This window comes from Panthera leo, chromosome D4, assembly GCF_018350215.1.
Source record: "Panthera leo isolate Ple1 chromosome D4, P.leo_Ple1_pat1.1, whole genome shotgun sequence".
NCBI classification, from domain to species: domain Eukaryota; kingdom Metazoa; phylum Chordata; class Mammalia; order Carnivora; family Felidae; genus Panthera; species Panthera leo.
Genome location: NC_056691.1, coordinates 69,744,637 through 69,767,296, shown reverse-complemented (window position 1 = coordinate 69,767,296; position 22,660 = coordinate 69,744,637). Strand labels below are relative to the sequence as shown.

At 43.3% G+C, this 22,660-nt stretch overlaps 1 protein-coding gene across 1 annotated transcript; it reads left to right on the top strand.

The window, feature by feature from the left end:
• The first annotated feature begins 2,571 nt into the window (after positions 1–2,571).
• FRRS1L (ferric chelate reductase 1 like) lies at positions 2,572–22,419 on the top strand. The gene is made up of 5 exons (XM_042913879.1): positions 2,572–2,824; positions 13,636–13,720; positions 16,013–16,151; positions 18,476–18,722; positions 22,144–22,419. Exons 1-5 carry the CDS (start codon positions 2,587–2,589, stop codon positions 22,314–22,316), a joined length of 882 nt encoding a protein of 293 aa, XP_042769813.1. The 5' UTR covers positions 2,572–2,586; the 3' UTR covers positions 22,317–22,419.
• The last annotated feature ends 241 nt before the right edge of the window (positions 22,420–22,660 follow it).

Genomic DNA, 22,660 nt, shown 5'->3' with positions numbered 1-22,660 from the left:
CCAAGCAGGCTCTGTGCTATTAGTGGGGCTCGAACCCACGAACCGTGAGATCATGACCTGAGCGGAAACCAAGAGTCAGACGCTTAACCAACTTAACTGAGCCACTCAGGCACCCCTCATCTTTTTTCAGAGCAATAAATCTGATCTATTTCTTGTAACAACTGGTGTATTGGGAGACCTAACAAAGCCCAAGCTTTTCATGAATTACACCTGATTCACTTGTCAGGCTAAACGTGTTAAATTTCAGTTGGACAACTCACCATCCGTGCCAGCTGCTACACAATAGCAAACACCTGCCCTCTGGTTCACATAGTACTTTTGTGAGCCCCATCTCCCATCTACCCTGGGCCAAAAAAGGTTGAGATCACTAGTTTCTTTTGAATATTTGTATTTCATAATCTTCTGCATATACATTCATGGTATCTCTAGCACCAAACCCTACTGAGCATTACCTCTGTCATCTTACCTAAGCTTCCTTGCCTTCACGGAGGTTACTGATATACTGTTGCACAACAGTCTGACTTCTGGGCCTGCATTTGGAACCTCTGTGCTTTTCTGCCACCATAATTATTTTCTTTGTGTATGCAATGAAATAAAAAGAAATAGAAAAAGCAGGCTAAAAATGCTGGCTCTGCAATACCAGCATGAAAGGAATTGTATCCATGTTTTCTAACCAAAAACAGTTGAGCAGTTATCACTTCAAAACCATCAAAAGATCTCCAGGACCTAGTTGTATCTGGCTGGCTCAGTTGGTGGAGCATGACTCTTGACCTGAGTGTAGTGCGTTTCAGCTTCATGTGGGGCATAGCGATTACTTAAAATAAAACACACACACACAAAATTCTAGGATCTGGCATGTTGTAAGTGTGAGTTGTGAGTAAATGGCTAAGTAAACAAGCAAGGGAATTGCAAGCTGCAGGAATGGATTTGAGAAAGTAGAGAATTTAGTGTGGTCATCACACATGGTGGAGTCCTGCCAGGATCTGCGCTGCCTGCTGAGGCTAAACCAGTTGCCTGTTTTGTTTTTGAATATAATTTATTGTCAAGTTAGCTAACATACAGAGTTACAGTGTGCTCTTGGCTTTGGGAGTAGATTCCCATGATTCATCACTCGCATACAACACCCAGTGCTCATCCCAACAAGTGCCCTCCTCAATGCCCGTCACTCACTTCCCCCGCCCATCAACTCTCAGTTTGTTCTCTGTATTTAAGAGTCTCTTATGGTTTAACTCCCTCTCAGTTTGTAACTATTTTATTTTCCTTCCCTTCCTCCATGGTCTTCTGTTAAGCTTCTCAAATTCCACATATGAGTGAAAACATATGATATCTGTCTTTCTCTGACTGACTTATTTCACTTAGCATAATACCCTCCAGTTCCATCCATGTTGTCGCAAATGGCAAGATTTCGCTCTTTTTCATTGCCGAATAGTATTCCATTGTGTATATAAACCACATCTTCTTTATTCGTCAGTTGATGGACATTTGGGCTTTTCCCATAATTTGGCTATTGCTAATAGCACTGCTATAAAATTGGGGTACATGCGCCCCTATGTATCAGCACTCCTATATCCTTTGGATAAATTCCTAGTTGTGCTATTGCTGGGTCATAGGGTAATTCTATTTTCAATTTTCTGAAAGACCTCCACACTGTTTTCCTGAGCAGCTGCACCAGCTTGCATTCCCACCAACAGTGCAAGAGGGTTCCCATTTCTCCACATCCTCACCAACATCTGTTGTTACCTGAGTTGTTAATTTTAGCCACTCTGACAGTTGCCTCCTTTTGAAGGGGTTAGGTTATGCAAGGGCACCAGTCGTCTCCACTGTTGACACATTTCAAAATTCTGGAAAATAAGCCCTGAATTCGGCCCGAAAGCTGGGTTCTAGTTTCAGCTCTGGCTCTAAGTATCTTAGTTTACCTATCTAGATAGTGGGGATCCTGCTATTTTAACTTCCTTCTGATATGATCCCAAGAAATAATGGGCATAGTAAGTGCTTCATATAAAACAAAAAGTCTGGAACAAGATGATGGGGGAAGGCAGGAATTCTGGCAAGGTGTGTCCAAGGTACACTCTCCGGGGAGCACTTCTAAAATTTGGATGTGCACTGAGCTCTCTGGGGATCTTGGTAAAACGCACATCCTGACTCATGATTCTGCGGTGAGGCTTGGGATTGGTGATGCTAGCGAGCTTTCTGGGATGCCCATGCTGCACACCCGCGGACCGCACAGAAGCAAGGGTCTAGAAGGGCCAAATCTGTGTGTGTGGTGGGGGTTGGGGATTCGTGGAGGGAGGAAGGGGAGATGGGGAGACTGGAATAAAGGGTGGAGGAAGACAAGCTGCGTGGAGAGGGTCCGAGCCGGGAGGAGATGCTAGGAGGCAGGACCAAGGCTTCGCGCCCGCTGGAGGATGCGCAGAGCGAAGAGCGGGGCGCGAGGAGGCTGGCGGGGAGCGCGGCCGCGCTGCTGCGCGGGATGCGGGCGGGGGCGGGCGCGTGCTGGCGGCGGCAGCGGCTGCGCAGTCCCGGCCCGGCGCCCGCGGCGCCCCCGCTGCGGCCGGAGCGGCCTGGCTTCGGGATCCGTGCGCAGCGATGGCACAGCCGCCCCGGCAGCGCCCGGGGGCCTGGGTGCCGCTGGTCTTGCTGCTGCTGGCCGGGCCCGCCACCTGCGCCGCCAGCCCCGCGGACGACGGCGCGGGCCCTGGGGGCCGGGGACCCCGGGGCCGAGCGCGGGGGGACGCCGGTGCAGACGAGGCGGTGCCGCGCCACGACTCCTCCTACGGCACCTTCGCCGGGGAGTTCTACGACCTGCGCTACCTGTCCGAGGAGGGTGAGGGGCTGCGGCTGGGAGACGCGGGGTGGGGGTGGGGGTGGGGGACCGAGGGGGCGGCGGGAGCGGGACCGGAGGGGCGATTTGGTAAGGATGCGAATGGAGGCAGCTCTGGGACCGCGGGGACCGGGGTGGGGAGTGCACTACTCAGACCCCCGCCGGCCTGCATGAGGCACACGAAGAGCCATCAGCCCCTTCCACCCGCCTCCTGCTTTACAGGCCAGGAGAGGGAGGTGGTCAGCAGAGGTCTGCGAGGCGAGGCTGCGGACCGGTGGGGCTCAGCCTAGGCTCCCCAGTTCTCAGCGGGTGGCTTCCACTTTTCTCTGTCCGAGGTTGGGGTAACGGGTGGTAGGGGAGGAGGCCGCCATCTGGCCTGGGGTGTGTGAGAGCAGGGAAGCTGGTGGGGAGCAGAAATCACAGTTTAAAGTGATGCCTTATTTTCTCCCTATTTGTATTGACCTAAATTTGCGGTGACTAGGGCCCCAACCTACCGGCATTCTGTCCCTGCTCACTGCCCTGCCATCAGAGCTGGGGCATAGCTCCTTCCCCACTTTCGTCCCAGTTCTTTTCTGTTACCACACACGTTAGGGTCCCCTAGTGTGAGCCACCATTGTTGGGGGCTGCTGGGCCCAGAGACTAGGGGGTTTGTCAGCCAGAGACCTCCCTGTGGTGTTGCTTCAGTGAACACAAAAGCCAAGCTGATTCTGTGCAGAAGAAATAGAAACTGGCCTCTTAACTGCTGCAATTTAGAAAGTAGTGATTTTCCTTTTCTTCTGCTAAGAGGGATATGCAAGAATAAAATTGGGGTTGAAATGTCCCTGCAACTGATATGATGCTGGGTATGTTTGCTATGTAGGATTCGGTTCAGCTGCATACAACAAGCACTCACTAATAGCTTCAATAAGATAGAAGTATCTCTGTCATGTGAAGAAATCTAGAAGTAGGCAATCTGGGCTGGTATCGGAAGCTCTGTGCTCATCAGAGACACTGGATTCTGGTCTTCTGTTTCTTCACGATTCTTAGCATGTAACTTCATGGTCCCAAATGGCTGCTTGATCTCCAGCCATTACATTCACTTTCTAGGCAGTGGGAAGGAAGAAGTGGGAAGAAGGTCACTGATTACCTTCATTGGCCACAGTTTAGTCATGTGGTCACATGCAAATTCAAAGGAGGCTGGGAAAGGTGGCCTTTTAGCTGAGAAGTAAGATGCCCAGTTAAAAAAATGGAATTATTGTATCAAAATGGAAAGAATGGATTTGGGGAAATAGTTGGGTAGAGGTTCAGGTGCTAAAACAGAGACACCTACATATAGTGGCTTAAGTAAGATAACTTTGTTTTTTTCCTCACATGAGTCTGACTGGTCTGGGCAGGTGGGACAGCTCTGTTCCATAAGGACATTCAACAACCTATGCCCCTTCCATCTTGTTCCACCTTCCAGCAAAGCTTTGTCCTCATCGGTGTGGTAGAAGTTGGGTTTCTTGCATGTCCTCGTTCAAGCTTGAGGAAAGGAGAAAGAGAGGAGGTTTGGGACAAGCAGTTACCTTTCAGGCTGCTTGCACAGATGACTGCTGCTCACGTTCCTTCGGCAAGAACGTAATTACATGACCTAGCTGCAAGAGAGGCTGGGAAATGTAGTCTTCTACCTGGGCAGCCATATGGCCGAGGGGGGGGGCGGGGAAGGAGAGAGAGGGGCAGTGGGAGGATGGCAAGCGGAAGCAGCATCTATCACTCTGGAAAAGAATAAACATTTCAAAGCCCATCTGTTTCTGAAAGCATCTAATACATATTTATTCTGTTGGTAGTCAGCCCAGCACACTGCCAGGTGACTCACACATGGCACACGAGAGCTCATATTCTCACTGGGCACAAATGGAGGAGAGCAGGGGCAGACGCTGTGTGTCAGTTTGTATATACAGAGGGAATGAAATTGTAGAGTCCAGACGGTTTATGAACATAGACATCAATCAGGCAGCTAAGGCCACAAGGAAGATTTTCTAGAGTTGAGCTAGGAAGCATGAAAGACTTTGGTGAGACAGAAAAGGAAGGGCTTTTAGGTGAGGTGACCCCACAGGGGCAGCAGGGCATGCGATGTGTGTAGACATCCCTACTTTGTCTGCTTCCCTTTGTCACCCATTCTGCACATACAGCCTGAAGCTTGGCTCTAACCCCCAGAAATCCGTGATGGTTCCAACCTGCTCATTAGATGAAGCTTCAACTCCTTTATCTGGAGTTTTCTGTTTGGCCCAGTTTCATTTTACAGCCATCTCTTACTCCTCCCCTTTGCTCACCCTGGGCTTTCACTGTCTTCTTCTCTCTCCAGTAGTCTCGCGCATCTTCAGATGCAGTCCTACAGCCATCTGGCGGGTGCTAGTGGGGACATTTGTGGGCTGAGCCTCTCAGGGGCAGCACCTCCACCAGAAATCTCTGGGCCTCGGTTTTAGCCCTATGGGTCCTGAATACAGGCTTTCGCAAGATCCCTCGAAATAACCAGTGACCTTGCCTTTGGGGACTGCCTGAGAGGGAGAAGCAGAAGCAGGAAATGTCCCAGGTGGATGTCCTAAGCCCGAAAGCGAAGGGAAAGAAGATGTCAGGAAGCAGTGTCCCATGCTGTCGTGGGGCCCCATAGCATGAAGGTGCAAGATAGTTGATGGATTCAGGAAATGAGAGGTGAATTTTCCTGGGATGAATTCAGTGGAGAAGGAAGGGGGGGGGGGGTTGCTGATTGATTTTGAAGGAAGTGACAAGTGAAGACCTAGAAATAGTGCCTGTAAACTACTCTTCCTATCAGTACAAATCTAGTGATGGGGCTTCCTGTTTCCTCTCTGCAGGGTACTCTCTTCTCTGGTTCAAAGTAGCCAACTAACTGAGTTTTCAATGAAAACATGACCTGGTAGTGTGAAATCAGAAAAAGGCAATGAGAATAATGGGGATGGAGGAGTCACTGAAACCTTGTCTAGAAACCATTTCTCCAGTGTCCAGATAGTCCAAGACCCCCAAAGCCAGAGGCTGAAAACTGGCTGATTTGGGATCTTTAATTGCCTCCTAACTGTTCATTTTTTAAATTTAATTTGTTTTGGTTTTATTATGCTAGTTCTCAGAATTCGTAGGGATTCCCATGGCCTTAGCCTATACAACTAATCCTTACATTCCTAACTCCTCCACTGCCACCTCTTTCAGGGAGCCTTCCATGATTTTCTCCTTCTCCCACCCTCTGCCACCGAGTGAGGATATTCTTTCGTATCATACAATCTAACCCTACCATTGACCCTTTTTATTCTCTGTGATCAGGAGTTTCGATAGGGCCTTGGTGCTTGAATTCTACCACTCATACCCTTTCCTCTTGAGGTTCTTAAGGTAGAATCTATATGTGCAGAACAACAGAATGTAAAACAGATCACCTCATGATTATGGACAAAAATCCTATTCTGAGGGTTCTCTGAAAAAACTTAGTTGGGTGTTGTTAGCTTAGCGTTAAGTCCCAAGTAAAGCCTCCTGCTCTCGTCTCGTTGCCAGAAAGATCTGCAGGTCCTAAAGTCTTACTGCCAGCCATATGAATAGTGGTAGCTGGCTTGCCCTGCCTTGGAAGGAAAAGAGGAAACATATGCATGGTTGCTTATCTTTAAGGCATAGTGATGTGACCACTTGTAAAATGTGGCCCAATCAATGAGTTTCTGACCATTGAATTCTGACCACAGTTTTTCCTACTTGGTAAGAACTAGTAAGACAGTAGAGAGGACAGAGCTCAGGGAAAAGGGCACAAATTCCTTCATCTGCCTATATTCTTCCTACCTGTACCATGTATTGTATGTGGATCCTTTGCTCATCACCCTACCAATCTGGAAGTTCTTTAAAGGTAAATAATCTACATATGATCTAACTACATATCCTCCATTAATGTAGTCTGATAATAACACTAATTGGAGCTAACTTTTAATAAGTGCTTACTGTGTGCCAGGTATTGCCTTAAGTCCCTTATCCATATTAACTTAAAAAATTTTTTTTAACGTTTATTTATTTTTGAGAGAAAGAGACAGAGCGTGGGGGGGAGAGGGACAGAGAGAGGGACAGAGAGAGGGAGACACAGAATCGGAAACAGGCTCCAGGCTCTGAGCTGTCAGCACAGAGCCCGATGCAGGGCTTGAACTCATGAACCGTGAGATCATGACCTGAGCTGAAGTCGGACGCTGAACCGACTGAGCCACCCAGGTGCCCCTCCATGTTAACTTTAAATCTTACAGCAACCCTCTGACTGAGACGCTACTCTTAGCCCCACTTCAGAGTTAAGGAAAGTGACCCACAGAAAATTTAAATATGTTAGTTAACTCACAGCTAGAAAGTAGCAGAGAACTATGTAGGTTTCTTGATTGACTTTATGGATAAGGTGGTGCAGGGTGTCCACAGCCTGTTGGTGAAGCAGAGGGTCCCTGTTGACCTGCACTAGGAAATAGAGTGGGACAGGCTGAATGAGGTATTTTTGTGGGCAAACCTGAGGAAAGGGGCTCGGGATCGATGGAATAGTTGGCAACTGAAGGTTCCTGCATGGTGGAGTGCCACGATGAAGGCTTTGCTAAATGGGTGTTCTCATGTGTGTGGAGCTTTACATATTTTACGTTATAGAAAGTCCCTTGACATTTTTACTTCATTATGACTCTGATAAGCAGAAATGATGATTCAGGCAGTTCAGAAAGAGAAAGAGGCTGGTGCAGTAGTTCTCAGACTTGAACAGACAGCTTCTGGTTAAAACTTCAAGGAATCAAGTACTAAATTAATACCTGAGGCTGTGAGCCAAGCAGTCAATTAGAAGCAATAAATAGCAAACCAGAAGCCATTAACCACCCAGTGGAGTATGGCAAAACAGGCTCAAGGGATTGCAGAAAAGAAACAGACAGTGTCTGTGAATTAGACAAGAATGGAAACCACAAATATTCATCAATTGATACATATCTGGGTTATTTCCCATTTTTGGCTATTATGAATCATGCTGCCGTGAACATCTGTGTACAGGTTTTTGTGTGAATATATGTTTTCTCTCTCTTGATATGAGTATTTACATAGAAAATCAGAAAGAACAAACATCTATAAATCAAGAGAATGCAATGAGGTCACCATAAACAAGATCAGCCTATGTAAACCAAAGGCTCTCTTCTTTAGCAACAATAAGCTAGAAAATGTCAAAGAAATCAAGATATTATTTAAAATAGCAACAAAAATCTGTATAATGTCAAATTCTGCCTAACAAAGAATGCCCTGGTCCTGTGTAGAGAAAACTTTTGACCTATTAAGATATACAAAGGATAGGAATAAATGGGAAATATACCATGATCTTGTAAGGAGTAACTTGGTATTATAAAGATGTCAGTTCTCCCCCTATTCACCTATCCATTTAATGCAATTCCAGACAAGAGCCCAGCAGTATTTGGGAAGAGAAATTGACAAATTAGGATGTATCCTTTACATGGAAGAATCAAGTTCTGTGAATTGCTGAGATACGTTACAAAGCCTAGTAATTCATATAGTGTGGTCCTGGCTCAGGAACAGTCAGATAATCTAAAAACAAAGCAGAAAGTCCAGAAATAGACCTATGTTCGTATGAGAACCAGTAAATTATTAAAGGTGTCATCATAAGTTGCTAGGGGAAAGATGAATTATTTAATAAATGGTGTTGAGAAAAATTGATTCAATGTAGGGAGAAAAATAAAACTGTTTTCTTACCTCACATCGTATAAAAAAATAAATTCCAAATGGGTCAGGTCTAAATGTGAAAGGCAGTACCACAAAGTCAATAAATAATCGTGTGGGGAAATAAATCTCTTCCTATCCTTAGAATGGAGGCTAATGTCTTAGACAAGACTCTAAAAGCACAAATCAAAAGAAGAAAAATTATTTCCTCAACTACATCAAATTTAAAGATTTTGGCCCAAGGAAGACTGTCAGAGAAAAAAAGTAAGATTGGTGACAGACGAGAAGGAAAGAAATGCGTGTGAAAACAGCAAACTGATAATCTGGAATACACACAAAGTCCACAAGAAATACTGAAAACCAAGGTTAAAAAAAAAAGGCAAAGATATTTGCACATATACACATCATAGAGGAGGAAACCCAAGTAGCTGATACAGATATGAGGAAACATTTAACCCCATTAGTACTTAGGAAAATACAGATTAAAATCCTGAGAATGTTGGATGGCATCAGGTACAGGCAAAGGTGTGAGGAAACAGGGACCTTGTGCATTATGGATGGGATTGTAAACTGGTGCTCCCAGTCCGAATACTCATCTCATTGAACTTTGTGGAATTACAGGTGGGACCCAATCATTGCTCTCCATGGTTTATTAAAACAAAACAAAAACCTCTTGCATATGTCTACAAGAAACACACGTAAGAAAGTTCGTCTCCTTCATTATTTGACAAAGCAAACACTGAAGGCAATTTCAGTGTCTAAACTTCGGAGGTTATTTCAGAAAATGCCATTATATGTACATCATGGAATGCTACTCAGTCAGGAGTGATAACAGGTCTCACATTGACATATAGGGATGGACTTCCAAAGGGAAATAATAAACAGAATGAGATTTAACACACAGTGTCATTTATGCGGGTTAAAAGCATACACAAGCTATCTATTTTTCCAGAGCACACATATGTAAAAATAAACATGTGGACAGTGGTTGGTAGGTTGGGTGGGCCCTTGACAGTCTGCTCTGCTTGGGGGCTTCCAGACCTTGTGCATGGCCATGGAATGGTCAGTGCAGTGCAGCTGTGGACAGCATGGCAGGACAGCGCTGTTGGCATAGTGAAAAATTGGCCCTGGAACCTCAACTTTAGATCCAGGTTCAGCTGAAGGCACTTTAGAGATTAATTTATAATGTAATCATGCAAGACTTTCAGGATGGTGTCGTTGGGAATATGAAAGAATTTTTGCAACAAGGCAGGACCTTACCCTGGGCAGGCATGCCCATCCCCTATGAAGAGATGAGAAGCTTACCCCCCAACTCCATGTTGGCGGGTACCCATTATTACTAATGTGTGCTTTCAATTTATCAAGTAAAATATTGCTTTTTTAAGATATGTATGTCAGAGTTCTCATTTTGTGAAAACCTCCAGCCTTTGCTGAAGGATATACATGAAATACACTACACCAAGTGTCTAAGATGGGGAGGAAAATGGTGTTAGGAATGGATTAGGGAAAATATTAAGATGGGCTTTGCATAGACTGATAAGAATGTTCCATAAACAAAGAAATACCATCAGTTTAATTTGGTGTACCTATGTGCTTAAAATTCTACAATCAAAATGATTTTCCAGTAAAATTGTACAGTGCATGTAAAATGTCCTATTGAGCAACACTATTATCTAGCTAGTTATCAAGATGATAACAGCTAATAAGGTACAGTCTTTACAGATACATTGAGTTGGTATTCAAGGATTAATCCATTTAGTCTCTATCAGGATCCAATCAGAAAGAGAGACAGAAACCATATTTAAGCCTTTTTTTTTTTTTAACAGGATGCCCAGCCTGGGAATTATCTAAGTAGGTATTGGGGGACTGGAGAAGCAAAAAGGAGCACAGAGACAGTAACTGCAGGAAGCAGCCACCAGCCCTGGGCCTGGGGTGGTAGGAGGGGTGGGGGCAAAGAGAAAGGCTTGAGACTGTAAGAACCTAGAAGCTCAGACAAGAGACCATCCCCAGAAATGCAGCCCAGCCTCTGAGAACAGGGCTTTCTGCACAGCTGCTGATGGTTCCTTTGAAGGCATGATGAGGCTGGTTATGGGAGTCTAGAAAGAAGCTGGAAAAGGTGAAACCATCTGTCACCACAATGACGAAGTAGAATCACTGAGGACTTGTGTAGTGGACAACAAGTCAACTGGAAGGAGTGGTCTTCTTTCCTTCCTCCTACCTCCCAGCCTCCCTCCAGTGTTTCCTTTTGACAGAGTCTAGCCAGCTGGCAAAGGAGAAATGTGGTTTGCAGAGTACTAGCCCATCATAAAGTTGGCTATAGAAGGCTGGGTTGTAGCTCAGAGACCAAAGCTTAAATACTGGCACACAGTCCAAACTTATTTTATGCCAAATAGATTATTTAAATTCAAGGAAAAAATTGTAATATTGCTGTGCTTAATATTGCTCTGCCAACCCCAACTAATCTAGTGAAATTAATTTCTGGTGCAGATAACCCAGCGTGAGTACACAGTTTAAATGGGGTGCTCCATAACAAGACTGCCCTCACGTTAGATCAGCTGGCTACCCACAAACCCCCTCAGGTTCTGTAACTCACTGGAATGTTTCACAGAGTTCAGGAAAGTGCTATACTTACACTGAAGGGTACAGTTCAGGAACAGCTGGTGAAGACACACAGGGTGAAGTCTGGGAGTCTCCCAAATGCAGTTTCTGTGCCCTCTTTCGAAATCAGGCCTTGTCACTCTCCTGAATATTAGTTTGTTCACCCACCAGGAAGTGGCACTGAGTTTCAGTGTCCAGGGTTTCTACTGGGGTCTTATTACATAGGCATGATTTATTTAGTCACTGGCTACATAATTGAACACAGTCTCCAACCTCCTACCCCTCCCTGGGGATGGGGCTGTCTTACAGCCCCAAACCTCGAATCACCTGATTGGTCCCTCTGGTAACCAACCCCAATCATGTGATCCCAAGGGGCTCATGAATAGCAAAGACAGTCCTGCTAGGGAATCCCAAAGATTTAGAGCCCTCTCTTCCCAGGGACCAGGGACAAAAACCAAATTATTATACAACATCTTACAAAACAAGAGAAAAATGTGCCCAAATGCATTTGACAAAAGAAGTTCTCATTTCAAGTTTTAGAAGCATATAAGATAATAGGAAATCAGTGCTAGAAAAGCCCTGAGAAGCCATTTTGCCAACAGTAATAAAGTAGTTTGGTACATTTATAAGTGAGTTTTGTTTCAAAACTTGCTCTTATTTAGAACTAAGAAACCCATTCTTCTAGAAATGATCTTACCCAATAATATTGGTTCTGTGTATTTTACAAAACTTAATAATCCAATAGTAATAATAATTGGCATTTATTGAGCTGGAAATAATGCCAGTGTATTATTCTAGATGCTAGGAAGTAGGAAAAAAATATGGAGAAACTGAGAAGCAGCATTATAAGAGATTGTCTTTTTCAGTTACTTATAGAATTTTTATTTTTTATTAGTAACTTTTTTTGAGAGAGAAGGAGAGCGTGTGTGCAAGCAGGGAAGGGGCAGAAAGAGAGAGGGAAAGAGAATCCTAAGCAGCTTCCATGCCCAGCACAGAGTTCTGTCTCACAAACGTGAGATCGTGACCTGAACCAAAATCAAGAGTCAGTTGCTTAACTGACTGAGCACCCAGGCGTCCCGGTTACCTATAGAATTTTTAAAATGTAAGTAGTCATTGTATTGTATTCTGAGAAAAAAATAACCTCAGCATTGTAGTGAGAAATAAGAAGAACATATATGCAGATGCTTAACATAGTTTGTAGCATTAAGCGGTTGCTCAATAAAATGTTAAGAGAAAAAAATAAAACCACCTCATCTAAGGCAGGTCTCAGTCTATAGTACCAAAATAGATTTAGGACTGAGCATAAAATAAGCATAAAAGTGGAAAAACTGATGCATTTGGCTCAATTGCTTAAAGATGGCAAAAAGCTAGGGCTGTATTTTAGCATGTGCTCAAGATCTAGGGTAGTAGAAATGAACTGTCCATGGTGTACAGATGTGTGCCAAGAAAGTGTGGCCTGGTGGCTTTTTAATTTTATTTTTATTTATTTATTTTTTAATGTTTATTTTTGACAGAGAGAGAGAGACAGACAGACAGACAGACAGTGTGAGCAGGCAAGGGGCAGAGAGAGAGGGAGACACAGAATCTGAAGCAGGATCCGGGCTCTGAGCTGTCAGCACAGAGCCCAACAGGGGGCTTGAACTCGCAAACCATGAGATCATGACCTGTGCCAAAGTCGGATGCTTAACCGACTGAGCCACCCAGGCTCCCTGGTGGCTTTTTTAATAAGGCATAACCTGATGGAACAAAGTAAACAAAGCCTCAAGTTTATATTTATTTACATTTCTTAATGTCTGTGGGTGATTTTATTTATTTGACAATCATGTGGTCACCATCCAATGCCAAGCACTATGCTGGACAGAGAACACAAGATGAATCACACATGGTTCCTGTGTGCCTGGAGTTAACAGCCAAGGAAAAAAATCTTGCTGTCACAGACTGGAAGCGTAATGTAGGGCTGCCCTTCAGTGTGTGGTTGAATGCATTATGATGTTAAGTCATCTTGCAAGAAAGATACTCAGCTGTTAGAAACGGTGTTGTTCGAAGAATTTAGTGAGATATGAAAATGTCCTATACAGCTTAATGAGGAATGGAAGTTCAGAGAAAGGGGAAAATCCTACTATTGTGTATAGATATAAATGGAAAGGAAAACCTGTACCATCAAATATATATTTCATTGTTGATTTTTTTTTCTCTTCGAGCACATGTGCTGCATGAAAACTGATTTTCACACTCCCAGAGACTGTGGTGAGCCAGTGGTTACATGGAATTATGCCACCCCCTGACTCAGGTTCCTTGCCTATAAAATGAGGGAAAGGCCACATATCCTCAGTTAACATGCAAGACTGTGTCAAAGATGTGTACTGTGCATCCTACCATCATGAAGAGGGTGATTAGGCTTAAAGCCCTTTTCTGAGACCTGAAGCCTTTCTAGACACGTGTGATGGAAAATAGTCAATATATTAAAAAGAAAAACGTCTCCTTGGAAAAGCTGTCACTGGATTTTCTAACCATTGTTTATTCTCACCGTCTAGGTTACCCTTTCCCTACTGCTCCTCCCGTGGATCCATTTGCCAAAATCAAAGTGGATGACTGTGGAAAGACTAAGGGATGCTTTAGGTTGGTAGATCTGCGAGTTGGATATCTTTAAGGCTAAGACACTGATTTACTTCTCAAGGTAGTATTTAAATTGCATACAGGTTATTCTAATCAGGGCCTGCACCCCCTCACAGCTTCAGCAGGGATGTGGCCTGTTTCTGGTGGGCACCCCAGTTTTCGGTCTTAGACGCCGTAAACTCTAGAATGCTACTTGGCACTGGAACGCTCTGACCTGGCTTTTCACTTATGACCATACTGCCATTGGCCCAGGTATTGACTCCTAACCAGTTGGCTATATGAAAAAGAATCGTGGCACAGGCTATGTCTTATTAGGCTGTGAGCGGGACAGACAATGATAGACATCTAAGACCTCCAGTTCCTTTTCAAGTAAAGACTCATGACTTAGGAATATCTGGGTGATACTAAATAGTCATTAAACACTGATTATTATAGCTGGTTATCTTAGGTTTAGTGAGTCCCTCTGTGATTATTAGTAGTGTTCTATCAAGACATGATGGGAGCTAGCAAACACCAATACAGACAGTGAACCTCCCATCCAGACAGCTCCACATTGTTGGAAAAGCCTCCTCCTCTTTGAATTTGTTATTTCCTAGGATAAATTGTCCTTGAGTAAAGGTTGTGATGGCCACTGCACTGGAAGTTCTGAATTTTTTTTTTTCTTTTCTTTTCTTCAGTGCTCAAGGAGAAAAAATTGAATAAAGGGGTTTTGAGTTTTCTTTGGATTACAAAGGTATTTCTAAGGAATTTTTAAGAATCCAAATAATACTATTATTGAGGAACATGGCCAGCAATATTAAGCCTAGTGATGGGTGACATTTTTTTTTTAATGTTTATTTATTTTTGATACAGAGGGAGACAGAGCATGAATGGGGGAGGGTCAGAGAGAGAGGGAGACACAGAATCTGAAACAGGCTCCAGGCTCTGAGCTGTCAGCACAGAGCCCGACGCGGGGCTCGAACTCACGGACCGCGAGATCATGACCTGAGCCGAAGTCGGCCGCTTAACCGACTGAGCCACCAGGCGCCCCAATGGGTGACATTTTTGAGGAGGGAAGGAATTTCAGTACCTGCTGGCTTCAGGGTGACTTGTTTTCTGGCACATTCATTTCTCCTTTAGCTTTCCTTACCCCCGTTCAGCATTTTCAGCCCATTCCATGTTGTCTTGAAATTTACATCTCTTCCCACCTACTCAGGGTACCTGCCAGCCTTGTGGCGTGTTCCCTGCCTCCTCAGTCAGCACTTGACAGCCTTGTGCCCTGTTTCTTCACATGCCTCCCACCTGAGCTTCTGTGGTCTCACCCGTTGCTAGTTTTCTGCTATTGTGAAAATGGTGTAAAAATGATGTTCCTCAACTAGGGCTTTCAGATTCTTAAAGGGTCCACACGTCTTCTGTAAGAAAGTTTAAATTTGCGTTTCCATTTCAATAGTGCTCCTTAAAAAGATTAATGTCTGCATAATCTGACTATCTGGATAACCAGTTTATACTGCCCTATATTCTGGTGTCTAAATTTGTAATTGTGTTAGCATCAGGTAGCCTGACAGAGCGCAGATTTTATAAATATTGATGCATTCGTGCTCAGTGAATACCAGATGAGGTATCCATTTGGTGTATTGTACGTATAAGGGTTTTGCAGCGGTTCAAATAGATAAAAGTGGAGGAATGTGGAATTGTGTTTAGTGGAATTGTGTTTAGTGGTGGTGGTAAGAGCATGTTCAACCAAGAGACCCTGCACAGTATAGTCAAATATACCCCTATGCAGGTAAGCAAAATCCACCTTCAGTAACACTGCATTATCTATTGCACGAATGCTGGGAATTTGAATGTTCCTGGTTCTGTAGCTTAACTTATATTTCATTTGTAAATTTTTGTTAGTTTAGTTGTATGGGAATTTGTAAGTAAAGAAGAACTGGTATACATTTAATTAACAAAGACAGTTTATTAACTCAGATTTTTTTTTTCCTCTGGAAGGGATTCAGAAATAATTCAGTAATAACTAGTCTCTGAGAAGCTCTAATATAATGTCGAGAATACTGGCTGGGAGTGGAGGCCCTACTGACTCACTGTGGAAGCCCCTTCCCATCTCTGGTCCCTCAGGATGTATGTGTATAAAAAGGAGCAGTTAGATCCTCTCTGTGTTCTCTCCTGAGTGAAACTGGTTTTGAGATCCCTGGTAGCAAAGATCTAATTTATCTGATAATCTTGCTGAGGTGTGCCTGATACATTGATGACTTCTTAATGTATTTATGAATAAGTAGCTGAAGAAGTAGTGATATGTTTTGATATGTCCTATAGATATGGCAAACCGGGCTGTAATGCAGAGACTTGTGACTACTTCCTTAGCTACCGGATGATAGGGGCTGATGTGGAATTTGAACTGAGCGCCGACACAGATGGTTGGGTAGCAGTTGGATTCTCTTCAGACAAGAAAATGGTAAGATGCGAATCATGATAAAAGGTGATTTTTTTTTTCCTTCAGTTTGCTGTGCTACTTTAGATTTTAGAGAATGGGCATGGTTTTGTTTCTCTAGGTTCCCATGCCACTGTTAAATGTGAGAAGTGAATTTCTAGCATTTGATTTCCTTTTTCAAAGCAAAGCAAATAAATTGATCAAAGCATAATAATGACTATATTAGTTATGGCTCTCTGATTGAAAGTTAAAAAAAAATTTCAAGCTGGCTCAAACAAAAGAAAGGGTTGGTTATGAGAATACAGGGTATCTTGTGGTACCCGCATTTATTAGTTGTTACGGCAATAATATTGCAAGAAGCGTCTCCAAAACTACACCGTTTATAAGCATTATTTCTCGTTCACATGTGTGTGATTTGGCTAGGGCTCAGCTGGGCTTGGCTCCTGTCCGTGGGTTGGATTCAGGTTTTCTCTAATCATTCTGGAACCAGCAGCTACCAAGGCATGTTGTTTTCTTGGCAGAGGCAGAAAGGCATGATCCATCCAAACTTATTTCCAACCTCTGCTTACATCACATCTGCTAACATTTCAATGCCCAGAGTAAGTCACACTGTGAAGCCCAGAATGAAGGGACAGGGGAGTTCACTTATCTTACCAAGAGGCCCCTTGAAAGTGTGGGTTTGTAATACTAGTACTGGGGATTGAATAATTGAGTCCAACAATTCATTCCTCCATAGTACACATGGGCAAGAACACATCTGGACCTGAGAAAGACCAGAAGCCAGGACCAGGAACAGGCAGGGCATCAGGATCCCAGGCAGTTGTCTGTCTCTTACCTGTGCTTCTCTCTGTGCCTCTGCTGTGTTCTTCCCCTCCTTCCTCTGTAACACTATCATTTGCCATTTCACTATGCCAGGGTGCTTTCCAACAGCCAGACTTTCTTGGGCCTCTGTACCTCTGCACATGCTGCTGTTCTATCAATAGGAGCCACCTTATTCTCTTCAGCTGACCTGTTGTGAGGCTTCTACAATGAGAGAAGGCCAGCTCAGACAGGGTTAGAACAGTGGGAGTGGTGAGAAGTGCTCAGATTTGGGGTGTGTGTGTGTGTGTGTGTGTGTGTGTGTGTGTATGTTTTAATGTTTATTTAAGAGAGGGAGAGAGGGAGAGAACGGGGGAGGGACAGAACGAAAGAGAGAATCCTAAGCAGGCTGCATGGTCAATGCAGAGCCCAACATGGGGCTCAGTCCCACAACCCTGGGATCACGACCTGAGCCAAAATTAAGAGTCGGACGCTCAACCAACTGAGCCACCCAGGTGCCGCTAAAGATTTTATTTTTAAGTAATTTCTACATCCTGTATGGGGCTCAAACTCACAACACTGAGATCAATAGTCTCATGCTCTACTGACTGAGCCACCCATTTTTTGGACCTGTTTTTTAAAACTTTAAAGGTACAGACAATCTGTAAGGATAGTGCAACACATTTGCTTCACCCAGATTCACCAAGTAACTTGTTTATTGTGGTGAAATGTACATAACATAAAGTCTGCCATTTTTAGCCATTGTAAAATGTACATTTCAGTGGCATCAATTATATTCACAGTATACAATCATCACCACTGTCTACTTCCAAACTTTTTTCTTTTTTTTTTTTTTTTAACAAATGATGTCACTTTTCCACACGTGCTTTATCTCACTACCCTGCTGTTGCTGCTGGTACTTGCTATATTATTTTTATTATTTTCTGGAAACTTTGGAGATTAAATCTATTTATTAAATTCAGGAAGTTAAACACTAATATGATAGTATTTTCAAATATACAGCCCATTTTCCAGTGTTGTCCATTGTCGCAATACTATCCTTTATAGAAAGTTTTATTTTATGACTTAGGATTCTGTCTACGAACACTATTAGTTGTCATGCATTTCTTTATTTTGAAATCAATTCGTAGCCTTTTTTTTCTTTTTTTGGTCTTTCATGACATCAGTCCTTGTGAAGATTATAAGTATTTTTGTAATAGTTTTTGTAATCATTTTTTGTAGAAGTCTCAGTTTGGGTTTGTTTGATTGTTTCCTCATGATTAGGTTACTTTTGTGTTGTCAGCAGGAATACTAAATAGCTGGAGATGTATTCTTTGAACATCACATAAGGAGGCATTTGATGTCAGTTATTGTAATGCTAACTTCACTCACTTGGTTAAAGCTTTTTTAATAAAAAAATAGGTTTCTCTGGGCGGGATTTCAAATTACAGAGGTAATGAAATGGATATATCTGAGTGAAATTTCCTTCTAGCAGAAAAGTTTGTGAAAGACACACCTTTGACTTCTTCCCCCATTGTTTTTCATGTTAGGGTGGTGATGACGTCATGGCCTGTGTCCATGATGACAATGGCAGGGTCCGCATACAGCACTTCTATAATGTAGGCCAGTGGGCAAAAGAGATTCAGAGAAACCCTGCCAGAGATGAAGAAGGAGTCTTTGAAAACAATCGGGTCACCTGCAGATTTAAACGCCCTGTGAACGTTCCCAGAGATGAAACAATTGTCGATCTGCATTTGAGTTGGTATTATCTGTTTGCTTGGGGTCCAGCCATTCAGGGTAAGCTCACACTTCGGCATCCCGTTTAAACACCAGACACTGCTTTGCTTGTGTTCATTATTTTTTGGGCAAGAGAGTGATAAGCCCTTTGGATGATACAACAGAAAAAGGAGATATGATCCTGCCTTCAGGAAGTTGTAGTGGACTTAAATACACAGACATACAAATGGACAACTAATACACATACGTAGCTAGCACAGTACAAGGTAATTTATGATGAGCTGTGTGCTTAATGGAACAGATCATATATCTGCTATATGTGGGGGTATGTGCTGTATTAAATTCTCACAACATTCTCATTTACTCCTCACCACATCCTTGAAAGGTATAGATATTATCATCCTCATTTTGGAGAGATTAAGGAACTTGGTCAAGGCTATACAACAATTAATGGAGGAACTAAAATTCCGTCCTAGGTCTGTCTGACTCCAAAGTCAGTGAGTACTCTTAGCTCCTATGTTCTAAATGTAAAAAATACTGAACAGGAAAGGACATCTTGAGACTTCTCTAGAGATTGACACCAAGCGTCTCATTAGTGTTCACTTTATGACTGTTCTGGTGGTCACAAACCCACCAGATTATCCTATAATTTAGCCCATTGCTCCTCAGATTTTAATATGTACAGGAATTGCCTGGCTCTGTCATTAAAATGCAGTTTCAGTAGGTCTAGAGTGGGACCCAAGATTCTGTGTTTCTAACAAACTTCTCAGTGGATGCTGGTCCATTGATGACCTCACTCTGGGTGGCAAGGCTCTTCAACAGATCCCCCACAAAGACCCAAGGATATCATGAGACCTTTTGGAGGCTGCCAAAATCACGTTGCATGGTGTCTTCAGCCTTCCTCCTGGCTGATCAAGCCTAACGGCCTAAAAACGAAAGTGAGTTAGTTGTTCATGGTGCTTGTAGGAGAACTCATTCTGGCTCCTAGCAATTAATTGCATCTTTCTGTACTGTGTGCTTGTCAACTCTCTGTTGCCTAATCTTCTTCTTCGAGTTGTTTCCATTGATTAGTCTGGAGAGTTTATACCTTTTTTTTTTGCCTGTTTCTAATTGGGAAATCATTTGGATGCCTGCAGATTTGTGACACCTTCCCCGTTTGCTTATTTCCCATGATACCAACAATGGGTCTGCAGTTATATCTTTGAGAACTTTCAGTACTCATGGAAATAAATTATATCTTAGCCTGGAGAAATGAACTCATTTAAAATGATAGCATTTGAAAACTAAAACTTTAGATTTGAGTGTGGGTTCTCCCTCTTGGTAGCTGTACCCAGCCTTTATCTAAATTCTGAACTCCAATTTCTTTGTATCTAAAATGGGGATGATGATAATACCAACCTGCTAGGATCATTGTAAGCATTAAGAGAAAACAAGTATTTGAAACTCCTTTACAAGTTGGAAAGTGCTGTGCTTTGGAAAGTCATCATCTAGCGTAAATGGAATAATAGCCTAACATTCTAAGCCCTCCTCAAGTCTGATCCCACGTTGCCTGATTAGCCCTCTCAGGACAATTGTTCTTGTCTCTGTCCTCAAACAGAACAGACATATTCCTACCCCATATATGGGCTTGTGCTTTTCCTGTTTCTGGAGCACCTTCTGTGGATTAAATTACTCTCTATTGATCATATCTTATACACTCTTAAAGTCTCTCAGAGGGGATACACTTTAAGCTAAGGCTTGAAGGGGATATAGGATTAGGTTTCCCTCAAGGGAAGCCTGATGTGGAGGTGCATGGTTAAACCTTGGAGCCCATCATATGTGACCAATGAGGGAGGTAGGTTAGGTGGGAGAGGTGATGGGATCTGCTGAAAGAAAAATTTCCCAGGGCGCCTGGGTGGCTCTGTCAGTTAAGCGTCCAATTCCAGCTCAGGTCGTGATCTTATGGTGAGTGGGTTCGAGCCCCACATCGGGCTTTGTGCTGACAGCGAGGAGCCAACTTTGGGCTCTCTGTCTACCTCTCTCCCTGTCCCCTCCCCCACCCACGCTCTCTCAAAAATAAACATTAAAAATTTTTTTTTATTAAGAAAAAATGAAAAATCTCCATGCCAATCTGAGGAGTTTGAATTTGTGTTGACAGGAGCCAGCACGGACCCTGGAGCAGGCAATTAATGTGTCAAATTTGTTGGGCTTCCCTGCCAGATGGGACTTTAAAAAACACTCACTCTGGGGCGCCTGGGTGGCTCAGTCGGTTAAGCCTCCGACTTCAGCTCAGGTCACGATCTCGCGGTCCGTGAGTTCGAGCCCCACGTTGGGCTCTGTGCTGACCGCTCAGAGCCTGGAGCCTGTTTCGGATTCTGTGTCTCCCTCTCTCTCTGACCCTCCCCCATTCATGCTCTGTCTCTCTCTGTCTTAAAAAAAATAAAAAACACTCTGAGCCCCATTTTTTTAAAATTTTTTTATTTATTTTTGAGACAGAGAGAGAGAGACAGAGCATGAATGGGGGAGGGGCAGAGAGAGAGGGAGGCACAGAATCAGAAGCAGGCTCCAGGATCTGAGCCATCAGCCCACAGCCTGACGCGGGGCTCGAACTCACGGACCATGAGATCATGACCTGACTGAAGTCGGCCACTTAACCGACTGAGCCACCCAGGCACCCCTCTGAGCCCTATTTCTAAGGAGGCCTTTGTATTGAACTCACATGCCTGTAGTCTCCTTAACCCGAGGTCCATGTGACTTATTCAGGAGGTCAGGCACTTTGAATCAATTTCAGCTTATTAAGCATCCCATACACACAGCCTTCCTCTCTTTACACGTCTCACCAGATTAAAAAAAAAAAAAGTCTCCAGTCCAAACACTTGTTTGGTATCTGAATCCTCCTACTTTCTCTACTATTCCACCTCACTCTGCCTGTCAGACATACAGATGCACACATAGCACACCGCACACTCTCTGGTCTGGCCCGGGCAGGCCACCACTTCCTGTACCACAGACAATGAAAGAGACTTCCATCTGTAAGCAAGTATGACATGATCAGGAGTTGTTGATGATCCATTATATAAAAGATCTGTTTGAGGGAAAAAATAGTAGCTCTTGCTGCTTAAAATCAAAATACGGTTTTTCATTTGGTATTAGTAAGATAAAACTCATCAGACACCTTGTAAGTAGGCATTCATACAGTGCTAAGAAGCAACAAAGTGGGGTGCAATAGATCAATAGTATTGTTCTGGTAGGGGGGTGTGGATTCATGAAAGCCAGCCTTTTGGGGTAAATTTAGCTACTTTTTATGTTCTTTCTATTTCTGTGTATGTACAAACATTATGGAGAATTCTGATGATTCTAATACGTGATTCCAGATCTTTATAATCCCCGCTTATGTATTCAATGTGAAAGACTTGTCTAGTTTTTCTGTTGTTTGCATACATCATTTTAAATCTGTGCGCTTTTTTTGACTACCCCCTTCCTTTTGCTTTCTTTCCTAAAGGCTCTATCACCCGACATGATATAGACTCACCACCGACTTCAGAGCGTGTTGTCAGTATTTACAAGTATGAAGACATTTTTATGCCATCGGCTGCCTATCAAACCTTCTCTTCTCCATTTTGTTTGCTTCTCATTGTTGCCCTGACCTTCTACCTGTTGATGGGAACTCCTTAACCACAGCTGCAAAGCCAACATATTAAATGGATTATTAAGTCTTTAGTATAATATATTTCTAAAGAGTATGCAGTATAATTTTAGTTTTTATTATTTAAAAAAAGACTTCTATGATTTCAGCTTTTTGGAGGAAAGAGCAAGCTTCTTTTCTAATCAAAGAAGATTGTTTAATATTGATCCCATACTTTTGGAAAGTAGTTACTTAAAATTTTTCTAAGCACTTTCAAATGTGTTTTCTTCTTTCAGCTTTCATACCATCTCTGAGTTGGCTTGATGAAACTTATTAGTGCCAGCGTATTGAATGAGATTTGAAGTTGAAGAAAGCTGCCTTTTTGGTGACACCC

What these genes read in the sequence shown, in the direction of transcription:
- FRRS1L (XM_042913879.1), top strand. Translation starts at nt 2,587, where the DNA reads ATGGCACAGCCGCCCCGGCAGCGCCCGGGGGCCTGGGTGCCGCTGGTC. An exon ending in GCGCTACCTGTCCGAGGAGG is followed by an intron (nt 2,825 to 13,635) that starts GTGAGGGGCTGC and finishes CTCACCGTCTAG; the next exon opens with GTTACCCTTTCCCTACTGCT. An exon ending in TTGGGGTCCAGCCATTCAGG is followed by an intron (nt 18,723 to 22,143) that starts GTAAGCTCACAC and finishes TCTTTCCTAAAG; the next exon opens with GCTCTATCACCCGACATGAT.